We start from the raw sequence: 17,834 nt of genomic DNA, 5'->3' as shown, positions 1-17,834 counted from the left end.
CCCTTCTGTCCAGCCTGTTCAGGTCCCTCTGCAGAGCTCTCCTACCCTCCAGATCAACTCCTGCCCCCAGCTTGGTGTCATCTGCAGACTTACTTAACCAGCTCCTCCTGCACCTGTACTGCAGTGCCAGAAGCCATTTGAATGTTCCCAAACTTTGACAATTGGAAGTCCTGAACAAAGGGGTTTTAAACCCAAACCTCACTCAGTTTCTTCTGATGCTCCAAGTAGTGCTCTGTATTTAGGAGAGAGCTGAAGCAGGGACTTGTTGTAGAATCTTTCAAGTTAAGGGGTTCTGGACCTCACTACCTTTCAGCTGTAACTTACCTTTTGTTCTGCTTTCTTTTTGGTTTCTGCATCCATCCAGGAGAGTTCATCCAAGGTTTTGATAAAGACATCTCGAATGTCTGCAATCATTTCCTCCACCTGGGGCAAAGCAGCAGAATGTCACAGAGCCACAGCAAATCAGCCAGTTCTGTTCCCACACCCACAGTTATCTTTGTTACAGACTTGGGGTTTTTTTTCCCTGCAGTGGCTGCTGGAGTGTGTGCTCTGTATGGGCCACACTCAGCACCTGGAGCTCAGCTTGAGTTGGGCATTTAACCTGTCCTGTGGGAGGAGAGGGTATGGGCATGAGCTCACAAGGCCATGAACTTTAATTATTCAGGTAGAAACCCCCATCTGATAGAGACCCTCCATTGATGTTGTTCATCTGATCAAATCACCTTGCATATGTCCAAAGGTGCCTGCAGACAGCGGGAGTGATAAGGAGTCAGCTAAGGGTTAACAGCTCCAGGAGTGCTCCAGGCTTGGGGCAGAGTGGCTGGAAAGCTGCCTGGCAGAAAAGGACCTGGAGGTGCTGGTCAATAGCTGCCTGAACATGCACCAGTGTGTGCCCAGGTGGCCAAGAAGGCCACCAGCATCCTGGGCTGGATCAGCAATGGTGTGGCCAGCAGGAGGAAGGAAGTGATCACACCCCTGGACAGGGCACTGCTGAGGGCACACCTTGAATAGTGGGTTCAGTTTTGGGGCACTCACTCCAACAAGGACATTGAGGGGCTGGAGCAGGTCCAGAGAACAAAGCTGTGGAAGGGTCTGGAGAACAGAGCTGGGGAGGAGCAGCTGAGGGAGCTGGGGGTGTTGAGCCTGAAGAAGAGGAGGCTGAGGGAGACCTCCTTGCTCTCTGCAGCTCCCTGAGAGGAGGCTGGAGCCAGGTGGGGGTTGGTCTTTTCTCTCTAGTCTCAGGTGATAGAAGGAGAAGAAAAGGCCTGAAGTTGTGCCAGGGGAGGTCTAGGTTGGATATCAGGGAAAACTTCTGCCTTGAAGGAGTGGTCAGGGACTGGCACAGGCTGCCCAGGGAGGTGACGGAGTCCCCATCCTGGGAGGGGATCAAGAAACCTGTGGATGTGGCACTTTGGGATATGGTTTAATGGCCATGGTGGTGTTGGGTTGAAGGTTGGACTCTATGATCTTGGAGGTATTTTCCACACAATTCTATGGCTCTGTGACTAGCTTCAGTGTGGCTGAAGGCCACCAGCAGTAACTCACTGTCCCCCTGCCTGTGGTGGCAGGCTGCGAAGGCAGAAGTCACCAACTATGCCGAAAGGGTTGAATAAAAAGTGTCACCAAAGCTGTGTGAAAGCTGTGGCAAGGGAGTGATGCCTAGGAGGCACAAGGCCAAGTTTGCTGAAGGCCTTACCACGTGTTTGCTGTCTCCAGCAAAGGCCTCCTCCACGTACAGCCTTCCCACCGCGTTCTCCATGTTGCCGTTGACGTAGTTGGCGCAGCGCCGCCAGACAGCGGTTTCTGAGGTCGTGCCATAAAGTGCCTGTGAAGCACAAGCAGGAGGGCACAGAGTGACATCTGGGCCCACTGAGGGCTTGCCTAGTATCAGGTGATAGAACAAGAGGAATTGTGCCAGGGGAGGGTTAGGTTGGAGATTAGGAACAATTTCTTCCCAGGAAGGGTGGTCAGAGATTGGCACAGGCTGCCCAGGGAGGTGGTGGAGTCCCCAAGCCTGGAGGTGGTCAGGGGTTGGCACAGGCTGCCCAGGGAGGTGGTGGAGTCCCCAAGCCTGGAGGTGGTCAGGGGTTGGCACAGGCTGCCCAGGGAGGTGGTGGAGTACCAATCCCTGGAGGTGTTCAAGAAACCTGTGGCCATGGCACTTGGGGCCATGGCCATCTGTGAGGTTGAAGGTTGGACTCACTGAAGGTTGGACTCATTGATCTTAGAGGGCTTTACCAACCCAAATGATTCTCTGCTCCTCTAGGGGCGGTGGGTGACTGGCGGGGGCGTGCTTCACAGGACCCTAATCCACCTTGAACTGCTGGATGTGATTCACATTTGAGGGTATGGCAGTTCCAAAGGCTCTGTAGTGAGAGCATCTGCCACAGGCTGAGGAAACCTGGGAATCATTAGCAAGATTCTTTATCCTTATAAAGATAAAAGGTAGAGAGAAGAAAACCACTCTGCAAGCTAAGAGCAGGGGAGGTTGAAGAGGAACACCCTGACACAAGGCTCTCACTGGTCCAGGGATCTCTGTTGCAGTCCCAGCTCTGACAGGGCCACTGTGATCATGCAGCAGGGTACTCTCCTTAAAGAGCTGCATGTGTGTGTTAGAAGCATTTCTTCTGTCACTGACAGGTATCACCAAGTGGCTTTAACCTTTTTTAATGGAGCTGAGCTAGCTTGCTGTAGGAGATTCTGCTGTGGCAATGCAAAAGGACTTTCATCTCCAGCCTGTCTGTGAAATTTCTCTGCATTTCCTTAAGAGCCTAAAATACCTGCAGGACCAACTGCCTGAAAGCCAGGACTGGGCTCACAGTGTTTGACTGGCAATGTTTTGCTTTGGGTGCTGAAGAGTCCGTACCAAATCATAGAATCACAGAGTGCATGGGGTCAGAAGGGACCCTCAAAGGTCATCTTGTCCAACCCCCTGCAGTGAGCAGAGACACCTCCAACTAGATCAGGTTGCTCAGGGCCCCATCAAGTATAACTTTGAATGTCTCCAGGGATGGGGCCTCCAACCCCAACAGTGGACAACCTGTTCCAGTATTTCACTACCCTCATTGTGAAGTACTTCCTCCTGATACCCAACCTAAATCTCCCCTGCTCTAGTTTAAATGCCACAGTTGAGCCAGAACAGTTGAGTACCCACTTGCAAGCTGAGGACTGTGCTGTTACCAAAGCAGGGACTGGTTTAGATTCAGAAGAGCACAGAGGCCAAGCACCAGAGCAGAGCTTTGCAAAGCCTCTCCAGCCATCAAGCACACATCATAGAAATTATGTGAACACTCCAGCAGAAACTTCAGTGAACAGAATGTCAGGGGTTGGAAAAGACCTCTGGAGACCATCCAGTCCAACCCCCCTGCCAGAGCAGGAGCAGAGAATCCAGCACAGGTCACACAGGAACACATCCAGACAGGGCTGGGAAGTCTCCAGAGAAGGAGACTCCACAGCCTCTCTGGGCAGCCTGCTCACAGCACATGGCATTGTTCCATGCTACAAGAGCACTGAAAAAAATTTAGAGTGATCTTTTGTGGTTCCCAGAAGTCCTCTTTGCAGCTGGAGAGGGAGGTCAGTTCCTGCACCTTGCGGAAGGCGTTCCTGGTGTCCTTGTAGGAGCGGCTCAGGCTGTTGACCAGGTCCATGACGAAGCGCCAGACCATGTAGTTTTGAAGGTCCCTGTTTAACAAGACAACCACCACAGTAAGCTGGTCTTTAGGCTTCTGGAGTTTATTGGAGAGCACAGGATGTCAGGGGTTGGAAGGGTCCACTGGTTGAGTCTGACCTCCTGCCAGAGCAGGACTGTGGAATCCAGCACAGGTCACACAGGAACACATCCAGACAGGGCTGGAAAGGCTCCAGAGAAGGAGACTGCACAACCTCTCTGGGCAGCCTGCTCCAGGGCTCTGTGACACTCACAGTGTAGAAGTTCCTCCTCATGCTGAGGTGGAACCTCCTGTGCTGGAGTTTACATCCATTACTCCTTGTCCTATGCCAGGGCACAAGTGAGCAGAGGCTGTCCCTGTCCCTTCCTTCCTGACCCCCAGCCCTCAGATATTTATAGACATTGATCAGATCCCCTCTCAGTCTTCTCCTCTCCAGACTAAACAGCCCCAGGGCTCTCAGCCTCTCCTCATCAGGCAGTGCTGCAGTCCCTTCATCACCCTTGTAGTCCTCCCTTGGACTCTTTCCAGCAGATCCCTCTCCCTCTTGAACTGGGGAGCCCAGAGCTGGATGCAGTATTCCAGGTGAGGTCTCAGCAGGGCAGAGTAGAGGAGGAGGAGAACCTCCCTGGATCTGCTGGGGACAGTCCTCTTAATGCACCCCAGGACCCCATTGGCCCTCTTGGCCACCAGGGCACATTGCTGTGCCATGCAGAGCTTGCTGTCCTCCAGGACTCCCAGGTCCTTCTCCACAATACAAAGACCAATGCCAATGCTGCCTACCTGGAGGTGTATTTGGTAAGAACAGGCTTCAGCTTGGTGAGGTACTCTGGGTCATAAACGATGACGTGCTCGGTGCTCTCCACGCTGATCTGCACCGTTGCCATGATGTCATTGATGAATTTGGACCAGTTGAATACCTGGGGAGCCAAGATGTGTTGTCAGAGGCTTAAATCAGGAAGAAAGAGCCTCCAGCTGGTTCTCCCAGCGTAAATATGTTTGTGTAACACAAGTGCTCTGCCTTTTAGTGTGCCTGAGAGCTGCAGTGCTTGTAACCAGAGCAATGTGTGGGAGCAGCTGCAACGTCTGGGAGCAGTTATCTCCTCTGTGCACTAAACTAGGGAGGCAGGTAGCAGGAAGGGCTGAGACTTTGTTTTGATGTCAGGCTACCACAACTGAAGAGGTTATGGTCCCTTCCTTCTGGCCTGGGATTAAACAGAAATGGTCTTTTAAGCAAAATGTTCAGCTGCCTGTTTGCTGTGCTGGGCTAAGAGCTTTTAAGGGACCCCCTGAGCAGCAGCCCAGTGTGCAACCTGTGGGGCTGCAGGGTTCCTGGTGTCCTTGGCCACCCATCCTGAAGCATATGGCAGGGACTTGTTCTGAAGCACACCAAAGTCCATAAAGGGATTTATTTCAATAGGCTTTAGAACAGACACTCTAAATCCTCTCCCTGTAGTGAGTTGTCCTCTGGTACCAGGGAAGCAAAGACCTGACAGCAGGTCAGCCTGAGAAGCCTGACCAAGGCTGGAGGGGTTGGCTGGTTTCCACTGCTCTGGCTCTAATCCCCCACTCCCCTTTTGCTGCACTCATTGTTGTGAGAGGCTCACAGAACCTGTGCAGAGCTGTTGTGAGGGTTTCATTCTGTGGTGTCCCTCTGGGCTGAGCCCAGCACCACTGCAGTGCCTGGGCACTCTCACTCATTTGCTGATAACTAACTAACTTCCCTTGGGTGAGCTTTGCTTGGCAGTGCTGTTTGCCTCAGGGAGCAGAAGGTCTGGCTGGAGAGCACAGAGTCATTTTCTGGCTTGCTGAGAGAAGGTGCCCTGTGGGCACAGTCACTGGCACTGTGTTACATACTGCCCCAGTGCCTCCATTCGCCTCTGCAGTCAATGACAGCGACCTCACAGCTAGCTCTACATACAGGGCTCCAAAATCTCCCTCTTAGCCCAAGGCTTCCTGGTCTGTGGCCTCTGTGGGCCAGCCCTGGGCTGAGAAAATGATTCTGAGCAGAAGCTGAAAATCATCATCAGAATTCATGGAACTGCAGAATGGTAGGGGTGGGAAAGGGCCTCAGAGTCCAACCCCCCTGCCAAAGCAGGGTCAGCTAGGGGAGGTCACACAGGAACACATTCAGATGGGTCTTGAAAGTCTCCAGACTCCACAACCTCTCTGGGCAGCCTGCTCCAGGCCTCCAGCACCCTCACACCAAGTAAGTCTTTGCTCATGTTGAGGTGGAGCCTCCTGGGTTCCAGGCTGTACCCATTGTTCCTTGTCCTATCACTGGGCACCACCAAAACCAGCTTGACACCCACCCTTCAGATACTGATAGGCACTGACAAGATCCTCTCTCAGCCTTCTCCATGCTAAACAGCCCCAGGGCTCTCAGTCTTTCTTCACAGGAGGAATGTTCCACTCCCTTCATCATCCTCATAGCCTCCACTGGACTCTCTGCAGCAGGTCTCTGTCTCTCTTGAACTGGGGAGCCCAGAACTGGATGCAATATTCCAGGTGTGGTCTCAGCAGGGCAGAGTCGAGGGGGAGGAGAACCTCCCTAGCCCTGCTGACCACACTTTCCTTGCTGCCCCCCAGAAGCTTTTCCCCCAGGTACCAGCTCAGAAGTGACCAGGCAGGTGTCACATTTGTGCAAAGCAGATAGTCTGTCCATTTTTTGTCTGAATTCCAACCCTTTTCTGTGCTGTGCCTGCTGCTTTGAGAAGCATTGGTGATTGTTGTTTTCTTGCCCAGCCTGTATCTTTTGAGAGGAAGCTTTATGAGAAGAGCTGCTGCCTCTCATCAGACAAACTCATGGAGCTGAGGGAAGCAGATAAGCTTTCAGGAACAGAATCACTTCAAGTTTGGAAGAGAAGCAGCCAACTTCAGGCTAATCTTAGGGATAATTGCTGTGCTATCCTTAGACAGTTACAACAATGCTACCAACTCCCATCAAGTGTCTTTTGAGCATTTTGGGATAAATTTAGAGCAGATGATTATTGCTGATCTGCAGCACTCCCCCAGAGCTAAAAATAAGCAGGGCAATACCATTCTGTGGCAAGAGCAGTTAAGTATCTGACATTAGGACTGTGATGGTGTTCAGCTGAGACCTGTGGGAGAAGGTAAATTGTGAAGCAAATTAAGGTGGGCAGGAGTGAACAGCCCTGTACTTTAAAGCTGAAGAAGAAGAGCAGCAGTGGTTATGAAGCTGTGGCAGGAATTGGGGGCAGTATTTTGATAGTACCTGAGTGGCCTCAAAAGTGTCAGTGATGCCCTCCTGCCAGCCAGGCTGCTGTGCCCTCCACGTGACAGCTCAGTTAACTGCTTGCCTGCTGTGCCAGGGGCTGAAGGAGGAGTCCCTGATGATGTGGGACATGATGCCACTGAGCAGGCACACCCAGGGGTTATCAGCTCTGCCTGCTCCCTAGCTGGACTTTGTGGCTCCAGGAGCTGAAGGTTATAGTGCACAAATGGCACATGGCTCAGGGGAAAGGCAGAGCTGAAACACCCTGAGGGAGCTAGAGGGGGAGGAATGGGGAGAGATTTCCTGATCCACAGGCATGACTTCGGGCTTCTTTCTCGTGCTCTGGGAGCCCATCTTACTGAGGGGGTGCTGGAAAAAGAGGACTTCTTGTTCTGACTGTGCACCCCTCTGGCTGATTTGAGGCCCCATCCCTGGAGGTGTTTAAGACCAGGCTGGATGAGGCTCTGGCCAGGCTGATCTAGTGTGAGGTGTCCCTGCCCGTGGCAGAGGGGCTGGAACTAGATGATCCTTGTGGTCCCTTCCAACCCTGACTGATACTATGATTTCTTCTGAATCCCTCTGGAGCTGCTGTGGTAATTAGATGAGAAGGGAATTTATCTGCACTCTGACTTGCAGCAAGGGCTATGTACTGCAGGCTTGGCAGGATTTAGCACCCTGAATCCATGAGGGTAAATCCAACTCGTGGGGTTGGGTTTGCTCCCTTTGTCCTTTTGCATCTGTCTGTGTTGAAGCAGAGGGTGAGATCTGCCTTTGAGTGAGGAGAAACTGGGTACAGAAGCAGAGCCTTTTCCACACAGTTTAAAGCCAGCAGATGTTTGGGTAGGAGCGTGCAGGTCAGACACCCTGCTCAGTTTCTAACATGGCCCAGCTCAAGAAATAGTGTCTTGGAAAGAAATAGTTGCCAGGCTTCATTGTTTAACCTTAGTCACAAACTGGAGGTTAACAAATACCAGATTATTGCTCATCACCTTTCCATTGATTTCCAAGGAGAAGTTGCTCTGGAGTTGTGCCAAGGTCATTTTGTTGTAGAGCAGAAGTGGATCGTTTCTGTCTTCAGATCTGGTTGTTGCCTATCAAAGTTAACAAGGAGATAATTACTAAGACTACTGAGGCAATCCCCAGCAGTTTGAGGAAGTGGAAGCAAAAAGCAAGAAATGGAGTCCTGCTGGCTTAAAAGATAAGTTTGCATTCAGGGTGAAGTGGCTTACATGTAAATGTGGATAAAAAGCACACAAAAAGCAGATTAAAGGAGCTGCAGTTCTGACAGCAAACTGGAGCTTTGCCTTTGGGGCTGGGCAGGAACAGAGACCCACAGCACTCAAAACACTGAGCAGAACCTGCTCCCAACACACACACACACTCAACACAAGAGTATCCCATGGCACTCATGGGGTGATGCAAGGTGCAAAAATCTTGGGAGAAGGGAATCTCAGATTCATAGAATGGTTTGGAAGGGACTTTAAAGTCCAAGTCCAATCCCATGCCATGGGCAGGGACACATCAGCCCAGGTTGTTTGAGGCCTCATCCAAGCTGGCCTTGAGCACCACCGGGGAGGAGGCAGCCACAGCCTCCCTGGGCAGCCTGTTCCAGGGCCTCACCACCCTGGCTGTAAAGAATTTCTTCCTAACATCCAGCCTAATAAAGGGCATGGATTTATGGGGTGTAGGGCAGCCAGCAGCTGAGTGTGCTGCTGGTCTGTTCTTTCCAGAACAGAAAGGGAGCCATAACTCACAACTTGAATAAGCTCTGCATTAGTCTAGGCGAGGAGGTTCTGCACTAGTGTGTTAAAGCTGTGCATACATTGACACCTTCATGGCATGACTGGACTAGGCCCATTTATTGTAGACAATAAAACTGCCTGACTGCCAGAGAGCTGTGTTTGTGCTGGTGCTTTATGAGGCCAGTTAATCACTGCAGCCTCCAGACAGCAAATGTTAGCAGGGAGGTCTCTGGAAATAAGGTGTGGACTGTGTAGCCTGAGAAAAGGCAAAAGCAGCACCTAATGGTAGCTGTTCCCATGCTCTCTGAATGCTCTCTTGGGTATCTTTCTGCTTCCTCCAGCACTAGTGTGTCCCTTGCTAGGCTGCTTCTGCAGGCTTCTGAAGTGCATCCCTGGATCCTCTTTCATATCATAGTATCACAGTATCAGTCAGGGTTGGAAGGGACCACAAGGATCATCTAGTTCCAACCCCCCTGCCATGGGCAGGGACACCCCACACTAGATCAGGCTGGCCAGAGCCTCATCCAGCCTGGGCTTAAACACCTCCAGGGCTGGGGCCTCAACCACCTCCCTGGACAACCCATTCCAGGGCTTCACCACTCTCATGGGGAAGAACTTCCTCCTCACCTCCAGCCTGAATCTCCCCACCTCCAGCTTCATTCCATTCCCCCCAGTCCTATCACTGCCTGAGATCCTGAGCAGTCCCTCCCCAGCCTTCTTGTAGCCCCCTTCAGATACTGGAAGGCCACAATGAGGTCACCTGGGAGCCTTCTCTTCTCCAGACTGAACAGCCCCATGCCGTTGCTCTGGTGCAGAAGTACCTTGTGACAGCATCAGCACTGGCTCCCAGCCCCTGCTTCCACTTTTGGATGGTAGAGGAAGAAAACTCAGGGACACAAATGCTTATGGGTAAAGAGTGACCTCAAGAGGGTAATTCCCAGCGGGGAAGCTGCATCCCTGCTGCCTGCAGTGCTCATACCTGAGCGGCTCAGGAGTGAGCACAGCAGATATTGCCTATTTAAACTGCTCTGAGACCCCAGCCATGCCAAGTCTGATCTGGTCTCTGCCCTTCTTCACAAAAGCTTCCTCTCCTGCTCCCTCTTTGCTAATCTATTGTGCATTCTGTGGCTTTTTCTGTTTAACAAACTCCCAAGAGCACAGTGCCAGCTCTCCTCCAGTAGCATCCAGGCTGGTGCTGAGGCAACAGTTTACCCCCCACCAACTGTACTCTGCCAGCAGCAACTGCTCTACAGACATTTCACCTGGGGCTTCCTTTTGTAGTCCCCTTCAGAGCTTTCTCCAATTAACTCCTTTTTTTTTTGGTAATAATGTTCCTTCTCTGAGCTAAGCCAGAGGTGTGTTTCACAGGAAAATGTGAGGAGGAATTAAACTCAGATGGGTTTAGTTTATACAAATGGGGGCAGGAAAGGTCTTTCTCTGCCCAAACCATAGCCTATCAGTGCAGCCTGAAAAGCAGCTGAAGCTAGAGCTTGTTTGTATGTAGCTTGCTTTACAGTCATCCTTAGCTCCAGGTCCTTCTGGGATGTTTAACAACCATCAGCCACAATCATTAAGGCTGGAAAAGACCTTTAAGATCATCAAGTCCAACCACATCTGCTCGAGAGTGTTTGCATTTCCATTTGTTTCCCCTGCGTGCAAGTTCGACTCCCAGCCCTTTCTCCAGGGCACATTGTGATGGGGAACAGCGTTTGACTGAAAATGCCCTGGGAACAATCAGCATTGTGGAGCAGCTTGTGCAGGACAAACATTACTTTGTGTGGCACTGGCAGGCCAAGGGCTGGGAATCTGCTGCTCCGATAACCAAACAGCCCACGGGGGAAACGGGGCAGAGGGAGAAGAGGCCAGGAAGCAGCTCCCCAAACTCCCTTTCTGAAACAGATTAAACAGCAACCATGGCTGTCTCTCCTTGCTCCCTTTCTTCTCGTGAAGGGCTTCTGTGAACAGCCTGGGATAAAAGATTGTGCTCTTTGGAAAAGAGCTAAGTCAAACATTTCCCCTCTCTCCTTCGAAGGCATGTCCTTCCCATTGTGCGCTCCCCTTAGGTGCTCCAGGCATTTTTGGTCAGCTTTTGATCCCACAGAATAACATTGGGGAAGAACTTAACGACTCAGTGTACAGTTAGCTTCCTTAGGTATTAAGGGAAGAGGCAGTTATTGAAAGGACACTTGAACCGTGTTTTTCTTACGTTGGCAATCTCCTTCTCCAGCTCCATAACTCTCTTCATCTGCTCAGAGACCTGGTTCTCATCGACAGAAATGTTTCTCTCCTGCAGGATCAGCGTAGCTACAGAAACCATGAACTCCACGTAGGCAGAACATGCCTGCAGGAACAGACACAAAGGTGTCACAGACCACACTCTTCCAAGCTTAGCCTACCTTGATTATCTTTAAGCTTCCATTTCAGCCTTCTGAGCTGCAGTCCTTATACTGTTCCATAGTCATTTATCCTTACACCATTCCATAGTCATTTATCCTTACACTGTCCCATAATCATTTATCCTTACACCGTCCCATAGTCATTTATCCTTACACTGTCCCATAATAATTTATCCTTACACCATCCCATAGTCATTTATCCTTACACCATCCCATAGTCATTTATTCTGCAGTGCTCTTAGCTCACAAACAGAAATTAACTCTGAAAATTCCCTCTTGGAAAATGGCTGGAATAATCTGTCCTGCAGCTCAAAGCTAAACAGTCTCAACTCCTGCCCCTGTGTTTTCATTGCCTCACATGAGACATTTCTATGTCCCACATTTAAGCCATCACCCCTGTTTTGTGTTTTGGGTGGGGTGTTTTTGTTGTCCATCTCACTTTAATTGCAACTGCTAAAAATACCCTTCCCAAAGAGCAATGTTCCCAGAAACATAAAACCAAGAGCAATGCTGATGGGCTGTGTTGAATTAGCACTGGGGGGGGAAATCACTCCCAGAAGCACTGAGCCTCCTCCATCGCTTCTTGGAACACACAGAAATTGTGGTGCTGCCTCTCCAGGTAGCAGCTCTGGGTACCCCACAGACAAAGAAGTATTTATTGCATTGCACACAAAAGAATTCATCAAGCATGGAAGTACATCCTCTTGAAAGTCACACTGGCAAGTGTCTGCAGAATTCATTTTATTTATGGAGGTGCTGGAAGGTGTCCAGAGCAGGGCCACGAGGAGGAGCAGAGGGCTGGAGCTGCTCTGCTCTCTAGACAGACTGAGGGAGTTAGGGTTGTGCAGGCTGGAGAAGAGAAAGCTCTAAAGAGACCTCATTGTGGCCTTCCAGGATCTGAAGGGGGCTCCAAGAAAGCTGGGGAGGGACTTTTGAGGGTGTCAGGGAGGGATAGGACTGGGGGGGATGGAGCAAAACTAGAAGCAGGGAGATTCAGATTGGATGTGAGGAAGAAGTTGTTCCCCAGGAGGGTGGTGAGAGCCTGGCACAGGTTGCCCAGGGAGGTGGTGGAAGCCTCCTGCCTGGAGGTGTTTGCAGCCAGGCTGGAGGTGGCTGTGAGCAACCTGCTGTGGTGTGAGGTGTCCCTGCCCATGGCAGGGGGGTTGGAACTGGCTGAGCCTTGAGGTCCTTTCCAACCCTGACAATTCTGTGAGTCTATGTGATTCTGTGACTTTATTCTTGGCCTGAAGTGCAGATCACTGTGTGGTCAGGTAGCAAAGAACCAGCTCAGTGTGTGAATCCTGGCAGGGTCTAGGGTGTCAGAGTGAGTCCTGGATGAGCAGAGGAGTCATGGAGCTTACAGGACAAACAGCTTTTCAGAATACCCTGTTGACAGACTGCACTTGTAACCTTGTGAAGCAAAGTCCTGATAAAGGCAGAGGTTAAAGTGCAGATGATGCCTTGTTTGCTACCCAGTTGTAGCTCAAAGAGTAGAGTGACACAGCAGGAAACAGAGCCACGAGAAGGCTGCTCCTGGAGCAGAGGCACTGCAAGGAGGGACATGGCTTGCCTGGCACAATGTCATGGGTCTGCCCTTCAGTGATAAACCTCCAGGATTTAAAATACTTCCTCCTCTACTTCCCAGCAGAGCAAAGTGTTTTGATACCTTCAGGTGGGTCAGAGATTAGAAGGGGAATGGCCCTTTGGTGCTGCAGTCAATGTAATACAAGGAAGGGAGCAGACTGTGATGCATGAGCCAGCTCCTAGAGGCCATGGCACATGTGATGATGGTGATGATGATGGAGGAACTGAACAGATAACACATTAATGATTGTCCTCACTAGCATGTGGTCTGTAATGAAAGGTCGTCACTGTTAGAGTATCAGCTGTCAGCACATCAGCAAAATCCCTACAGAGCCCAAATGCTTTGTACACTTTCTCCTTGCTTCTGCTTTTAATGACACAGACAGAAAAGCCCTGGCTGATCAAGGGTTACTGTGGTGGCAGTTTCAGCTACGGGACTGCAGTGAACACACTTCAGCTCTCCAGGACTTAAAGCACATCCAAGATTAGCACAGCATCAGTGCCACCAGGTTAATAAGAATGCCTCTAAAACCCCCAGCTAAAGCTTCATTCAAAACCAAGCAGGACTGGAGGTACCTGAAGCAGTTGCTGATGTCACAGAGTTGAGATGATGCCATTTCGTGCAGCAGCTGACTTGGGGGACTGTGATCTGTTCAGAAGAGTGTGTCTGTGGTTCTGAATGGCTCTTTTCTTCTCTCTAAGCCTATGAGTGCCATGACCAGCCCAGCTGGACTCCACTGGCCCCTGCAGCTCTTGCCAGTAGATCAGAAATGGGATCCTGAGAGATCCATAAGGGGTGATCCACAAGCACTCACAGTCTATCTTATTACCACTTCTGAGGTACCTCTTGACTCAGCTGTGAAGCCTGGCAGAAGCTGTGTAATGGAGCTAAACTGTCCTGTGTTTACTTGCCTCCAAGAGGTCCTAAAATGTCAAGCAGCTGTTCCTCTCCTGACCTGCACATTCATACAGCAACTGTGTGGAACTTCACATCTGCACTCAGGAATGGAAGAGAAGGGAGTGGGGCTCAGGAAGGGCAACAGGTTGGGATGTCTGGGGTGCAGTGATGCCAGAGGAATGTGCACTCTTCTCATCCAGTGCAGAGAGAGCTGGCAACTGGAGCCTAAACAAAACCCCCCTGGCTCCCAGTGCTGCCAGGAAGCTCAAACAAGGTCACTGACACTTATGGCATCGTGTTGTGACATCTCCTCTTCAGGACACTTCTTAGGCTCCCTCCCACTCCTGACTGACTTATTTCGGCCTGCCTTTGGTCTCATTTCTCTGTATCCTCTTCCCTTCCCTTCCTCTTTGCCTGCCCCTACTCCTGAGGGCGTGTCTGCCTCGAGAAGAGAGGCTACCACTGCCCAGCTGTGGTCAGGGACGGCTCAGCTCCACCTTACCTCTTTGTAGGCGCCAGTGCATTCGTAGTAGTCCCGAGAAGGCAGGCCGAGCCCAGGCTGATCAATCTGGAGATGCCAATACAAATTAAGTGATTAAAGACAGAATGGCAAAGCACTTTTTTTTCTGTTAGGATGCTGCACTCCTGCCAAATTGTCTCCTGGCCAAAGGGGAGCTTCTCTCCTGGCCAAAGGGGAGTTTCTCTCCCAGCCTCTTGCACCCTGCCTTTAAGTTCTTTTCCCTCTCCCTACACTTTTTGTCTGTCTTTCCAGTCCATTTTGTTCTGGGGCTGAACAGTGCAGACCACACATAACCAGGGTGAGAAGTGGATGTACAGCAGACAAACCAGTCCAGAGACCAGCAAGGCAGGTAGTGCCTCCTGGAAATTCGTAGCTGCCAAGTGGTGATGGATCTATCTACCTACTGCCAAGGAAGATGAGACCTCTGCTCTTGTAACTGTTGGGTTTCAGGAGCAGCTGCTGAAGGCTGAGCTCAGATAGAGCTGCTGCCTGCCTTCCCCTGGCTTGCCCATTTTCAGGGATCAGCTCACACTGACAGGCAGGGCTCTCTCAACATGCTCCTTATGCAAATGCTCTCAGCCCCTTTCAGGCCTGTGCCAGCAGGTCCTGTCGGTGCTTTGGCATCTGATACCTTGTGAAAACACAACCCTCGTGGGCTTGCTGCCATTGGCAGCCCAGCCCAGCCCAGCTTCTCAGGGGCAGAGCTTTCTGCCTCCAGCCCATGCTAAGGAAATGATGTTTGCCTTACTGCTCACATGCAGCATAAGCTGCTGTCTGTCTGCTGTGCAGAGTACACATCACTTGTGTCTGGAAATGCCTCTGCTGCTCTCATCAGCCTGAGTGCACAGACACAGAGCTTGATGAGAAAGGACAGAGAATGCACTCTGGGAATGTAACTCTGAAAAAAAAATCAGCAGCTTTCCAGTACCTGAGGAGGGCCTACAGGAAGGATGGGGAGAGACTGTTTGCAAGGGCCTGCAGTGACAGGGCAAGGAGCAATGGCTTCAAACTAGAGAAGAGCAGATTCAGATTGGATATCAGGAAGAAGTTCTTCACTATGAGGGTGGTGGAACACTGGAACAGGCTGCCCAGGGAGGTGGTTGAGGCCCCTTCCCTGGAGATATTCAAGGTGGGGCTCAACAGGGCTCTGAGCAACCTGATCTAGTTGGGGATGTCCCTGCTGACTGTGGGAAGGTCGGACTGGATGAGCTTAGGAGGTCCCTTCCAGCCTGGACCATTCTATGTCTCACAGATGCAAAAGATTCATCTACAACTCACTCTGCTAGAAGTCCCACTGCTGGTGTTTCTGCCAGTTAACATGTATGCCTGTGCTGCTCCTCTGTAATCAAGAAGGCAAAGGCACCCAGAGAGACTTACATGGATGATATGTGCTGAGGAGTTTTTATCATCTGTGCCCACAAAAAAATTAATGAGGACCTTTTTCCCATATCTGGAGTTGAGCTGTGCAATGGCTGTCTCAGCTGTCCAAGCAGCACCTGGGCAAATGAAAGCCAGCCTCAGTCTCTGTCTTTGGTGTGCAGTGCCCATCATTTAGAGAGGCTGTGGTGAAGGAATGCAGATTATCTTACCGTAGGTAGCATCCCAGTTAGCTGCTGCTACAGGCCACTCAGACACGTTTGGCAGTAAACTGATTAGAGGCTTTCCACCTCTGCTGTCAATGGCAGCTTTGGGAAAGAACCAAATGAGTTAGCAGGACACTTCACACCACACCAACCTTCCACTACTGCCATGAGTTCAGAGTAATGAAGCTGGGAGATGTGTCTTCCCCATCACCACGTTCTGGTCTGTGGCTGTGCTTTAACATTGCACTGTCAAAACACTTCAGCCATGGCTGCACAGCTCATGTGCACACCCTGGAGACTCTGGCACTGAAGACCTGTTGCATTTTCCCTCTGCAGGTAGCTTGAAATAGTAGTTTTGAGAAGTATTAATAGCATTATAGGAACTATCTAAACACAAGACCTAGGGAGCACTGCTGGCTTGCTGCTCCTCAGTCCAGTGGCAGCACCTAACCCAAATTCCTAACTGAGTATCTCCACCTTCCTAGCAGCCTGCTGTGGCAGCTTTTTCACCTCATCCCTGACAATTTCTGTAAAAGAAGTTAACTCACATTTGTAACTGAGAGGATTTGAGTGTCTGCAGCAAACTGGTGACTGGAGAGTAATGTAATCTCACCTAAAATGCCCCAGCTAGTAAAAGAGGAGCTCCAGCACTGATCTTACTGCTGGGATCTCTAGAACAGAAGCATCTGAGTTTTCATGAAGAACTGCTGAGCACTGATGCCCAGGCTGCCTGTGGTGAGGTGGTGGAATGCTATCTGCAGCCCAGCCAGCACACACTTACTTTCATTTACACAGGATCTGTACAGAGTTTTTGCCTTCTGCACTGCTGCTATGTCATTGCTGCTCGGTGTGTCAAGGACATCTGAAACAAACAGAGAGCAAAGCTACCTTAATATCTGATCTGACCTGGGAAGGTACTGAAGGAGCCATAGCAGACACCATCCTGAGGACCAGAGGGTGGACAGTGCATACTCTGTGTCCATCTCAGATTCCAGGGGAGCTTTGCCTTTCAGAGGGGAGAAAGCTCTGGAGATGATTTGGCTTTGTAATGATGCTGGTCTGTGTTCCTGTGCTGAGCAGTGAGGAGCCACACAGATGCTCTGTGGGTCACCCTTGGCAAAATACAAATGCTCTGAGATCTCAGGGACCAAACTGTGGTGTGAAGAGAGCTGCTGTCAGGGCCTTAAGTGTAGCAGCAGGCTCTAACTGCACTGAGCAGCCCATGACCTTCTTCTCCTGTCATTCTAACCTGCAGTCTCTTCACTGCAGCCAGGAGCTCAGCTGTTGGTGTTCAGGGTCTGCTTTGGCACAGCACAGCCATGTGGCTGTGGCTGCTCTGTGAGAAGAGCTAAACTGCAGGAAAGGGCCATGAGAAGCCTCATCTGGTGCCTCCAGTTGTGCACCCAGTGGCTGTTGGCTCAGGAGCAGCAGTCCATGGCAGTCCCTTACCCATGGTCCTTGCCCACACCCTTGTAGATGCTGCACCTGGTCTTGTACCTCGCTGAATGTGACTTGCCTGAGACCTGCTGCAGGACTGTGGCCTTGTCTGGTGGTCATGAGGCTGTTGGCTGAAGCCAGCCACCTGCTCTGCTCTCTGGTTTGGGTCCTGTGAGTCTGAGCCCCTTGTCTGTGAGGCTTCTGTCCCTGCCTGCCTTGTTCACAGTGGGCTTCTGTCTCACCCTCCCTTCTGGAGCTGCCTGCTCTTGCCAGTACTTTACAATTGCTCCAATTACTGCTTTACAGTTGCTTTGCTCCACAGCAGCTGAAGCCTAAGGAGCCCTGTGGCATCCATAAACTGCAAGCCTGGTGATATGCAGAGTCATGAAAAGGATATTCAGTCTGGAGAGAGTGGGCTGGAGAATGTTCCACGAGCATAAACTGGCTTCTTGGACTTGTTTTTGTCTGGAAAAGGGGAATATGGACCTTTTGACACCCAGGGGAAAGGAACATTTGTAAGCTGATGATGTGCCTAGTTAGAAACTTGCTTGCCTGCTCCTTGGGATTCAGCTGCTGGAATGAAGCTATGCAGGACACAGGAATGCCAGGGGGTAACTCCCAGCATTTCAGCTCCCTCAGGCACAGGCAGCTCTCCTCCTTCCTCATCTGCCTTGGCTGCTACTGGTAGCTCAGAGGAGTGATGATATGGATTTCAGCTGTTGTAATATGCAGATGAGCACACAAGAGGCCAGACACCAGAAAGGTCATCTCTGG

General features: G+C 50.9%; 1 protein-coding gene across 1 annotated transcript in view; it reads right to left on the bottom strand.

Moving 5' to 3' along the window:
• Window positions 1-17,834, bottom strand: part of MME (membrane metalloendopeptidase) — a 48,520-nt gene that overhangs the window by 19,469 nt on the left and 11,217 nt on the right. Inside the window, exons 5-14 of the mRNA XM_054166930.1 lie at window positions 16,405-16,485; window positions 15,630-15,725; window positions 15,418-15,536; window positions 14,023-14,088; window positions 10,849-10,983; window positions 7,890-7,991; window positions 4,449-4,585; window positions 3,588-3,681; window positions 1,697-1,825; window positions 325-423 (exon numbers count right to left, since the gene is read on the bottom strand). Of these exons, the coding sequence (XP_054022905.1) occupies window positions 325-423; window positions 1,697-1,825; window positions 3,588-3,681; window positions 4,449-4,585; window positions 7,890-7,991; window positions 10,849-10,983; window positions 14,023-14,088; window positions 15,418-15,536; window positions 15,630-15,725; window positions 16,405-16,485 (1,058 nt within the window). The remainder of the gene's footprint in view (window positions 1-324; window positions 424-1,696; window positions 1,826-3,587; window positions 3,682-4,448; window positions 4,586-7,889; window positions 7,992-10,848; window positions 10,984-14,022; window positions 14,089-15,417; window positions 15,537-15,629; window positions 15,726-16,404; window positions 16,486-17,834) is intronic.

The sequence above is a fragment of the Dryobates pubescens genome, chromosome 13 (genome assembly GCF_014839835.1).
Source record: "Dryobates pubescens isolate bDryPub1 chromosome 13, bDryPub1.pri, whole genome shotgun sequence".
In the NCBI taxonomy this organism is placed as follows: Eukaryota; Metazoa; Chordata; class Aves; order Piciformes; family Picidae; genus Dryobates; species Dryobates pubescens.
Note: the sequence above shows the minus strand (reverse complement) of the source record. Positions and strands in the feature narration are given on the sequence as shown.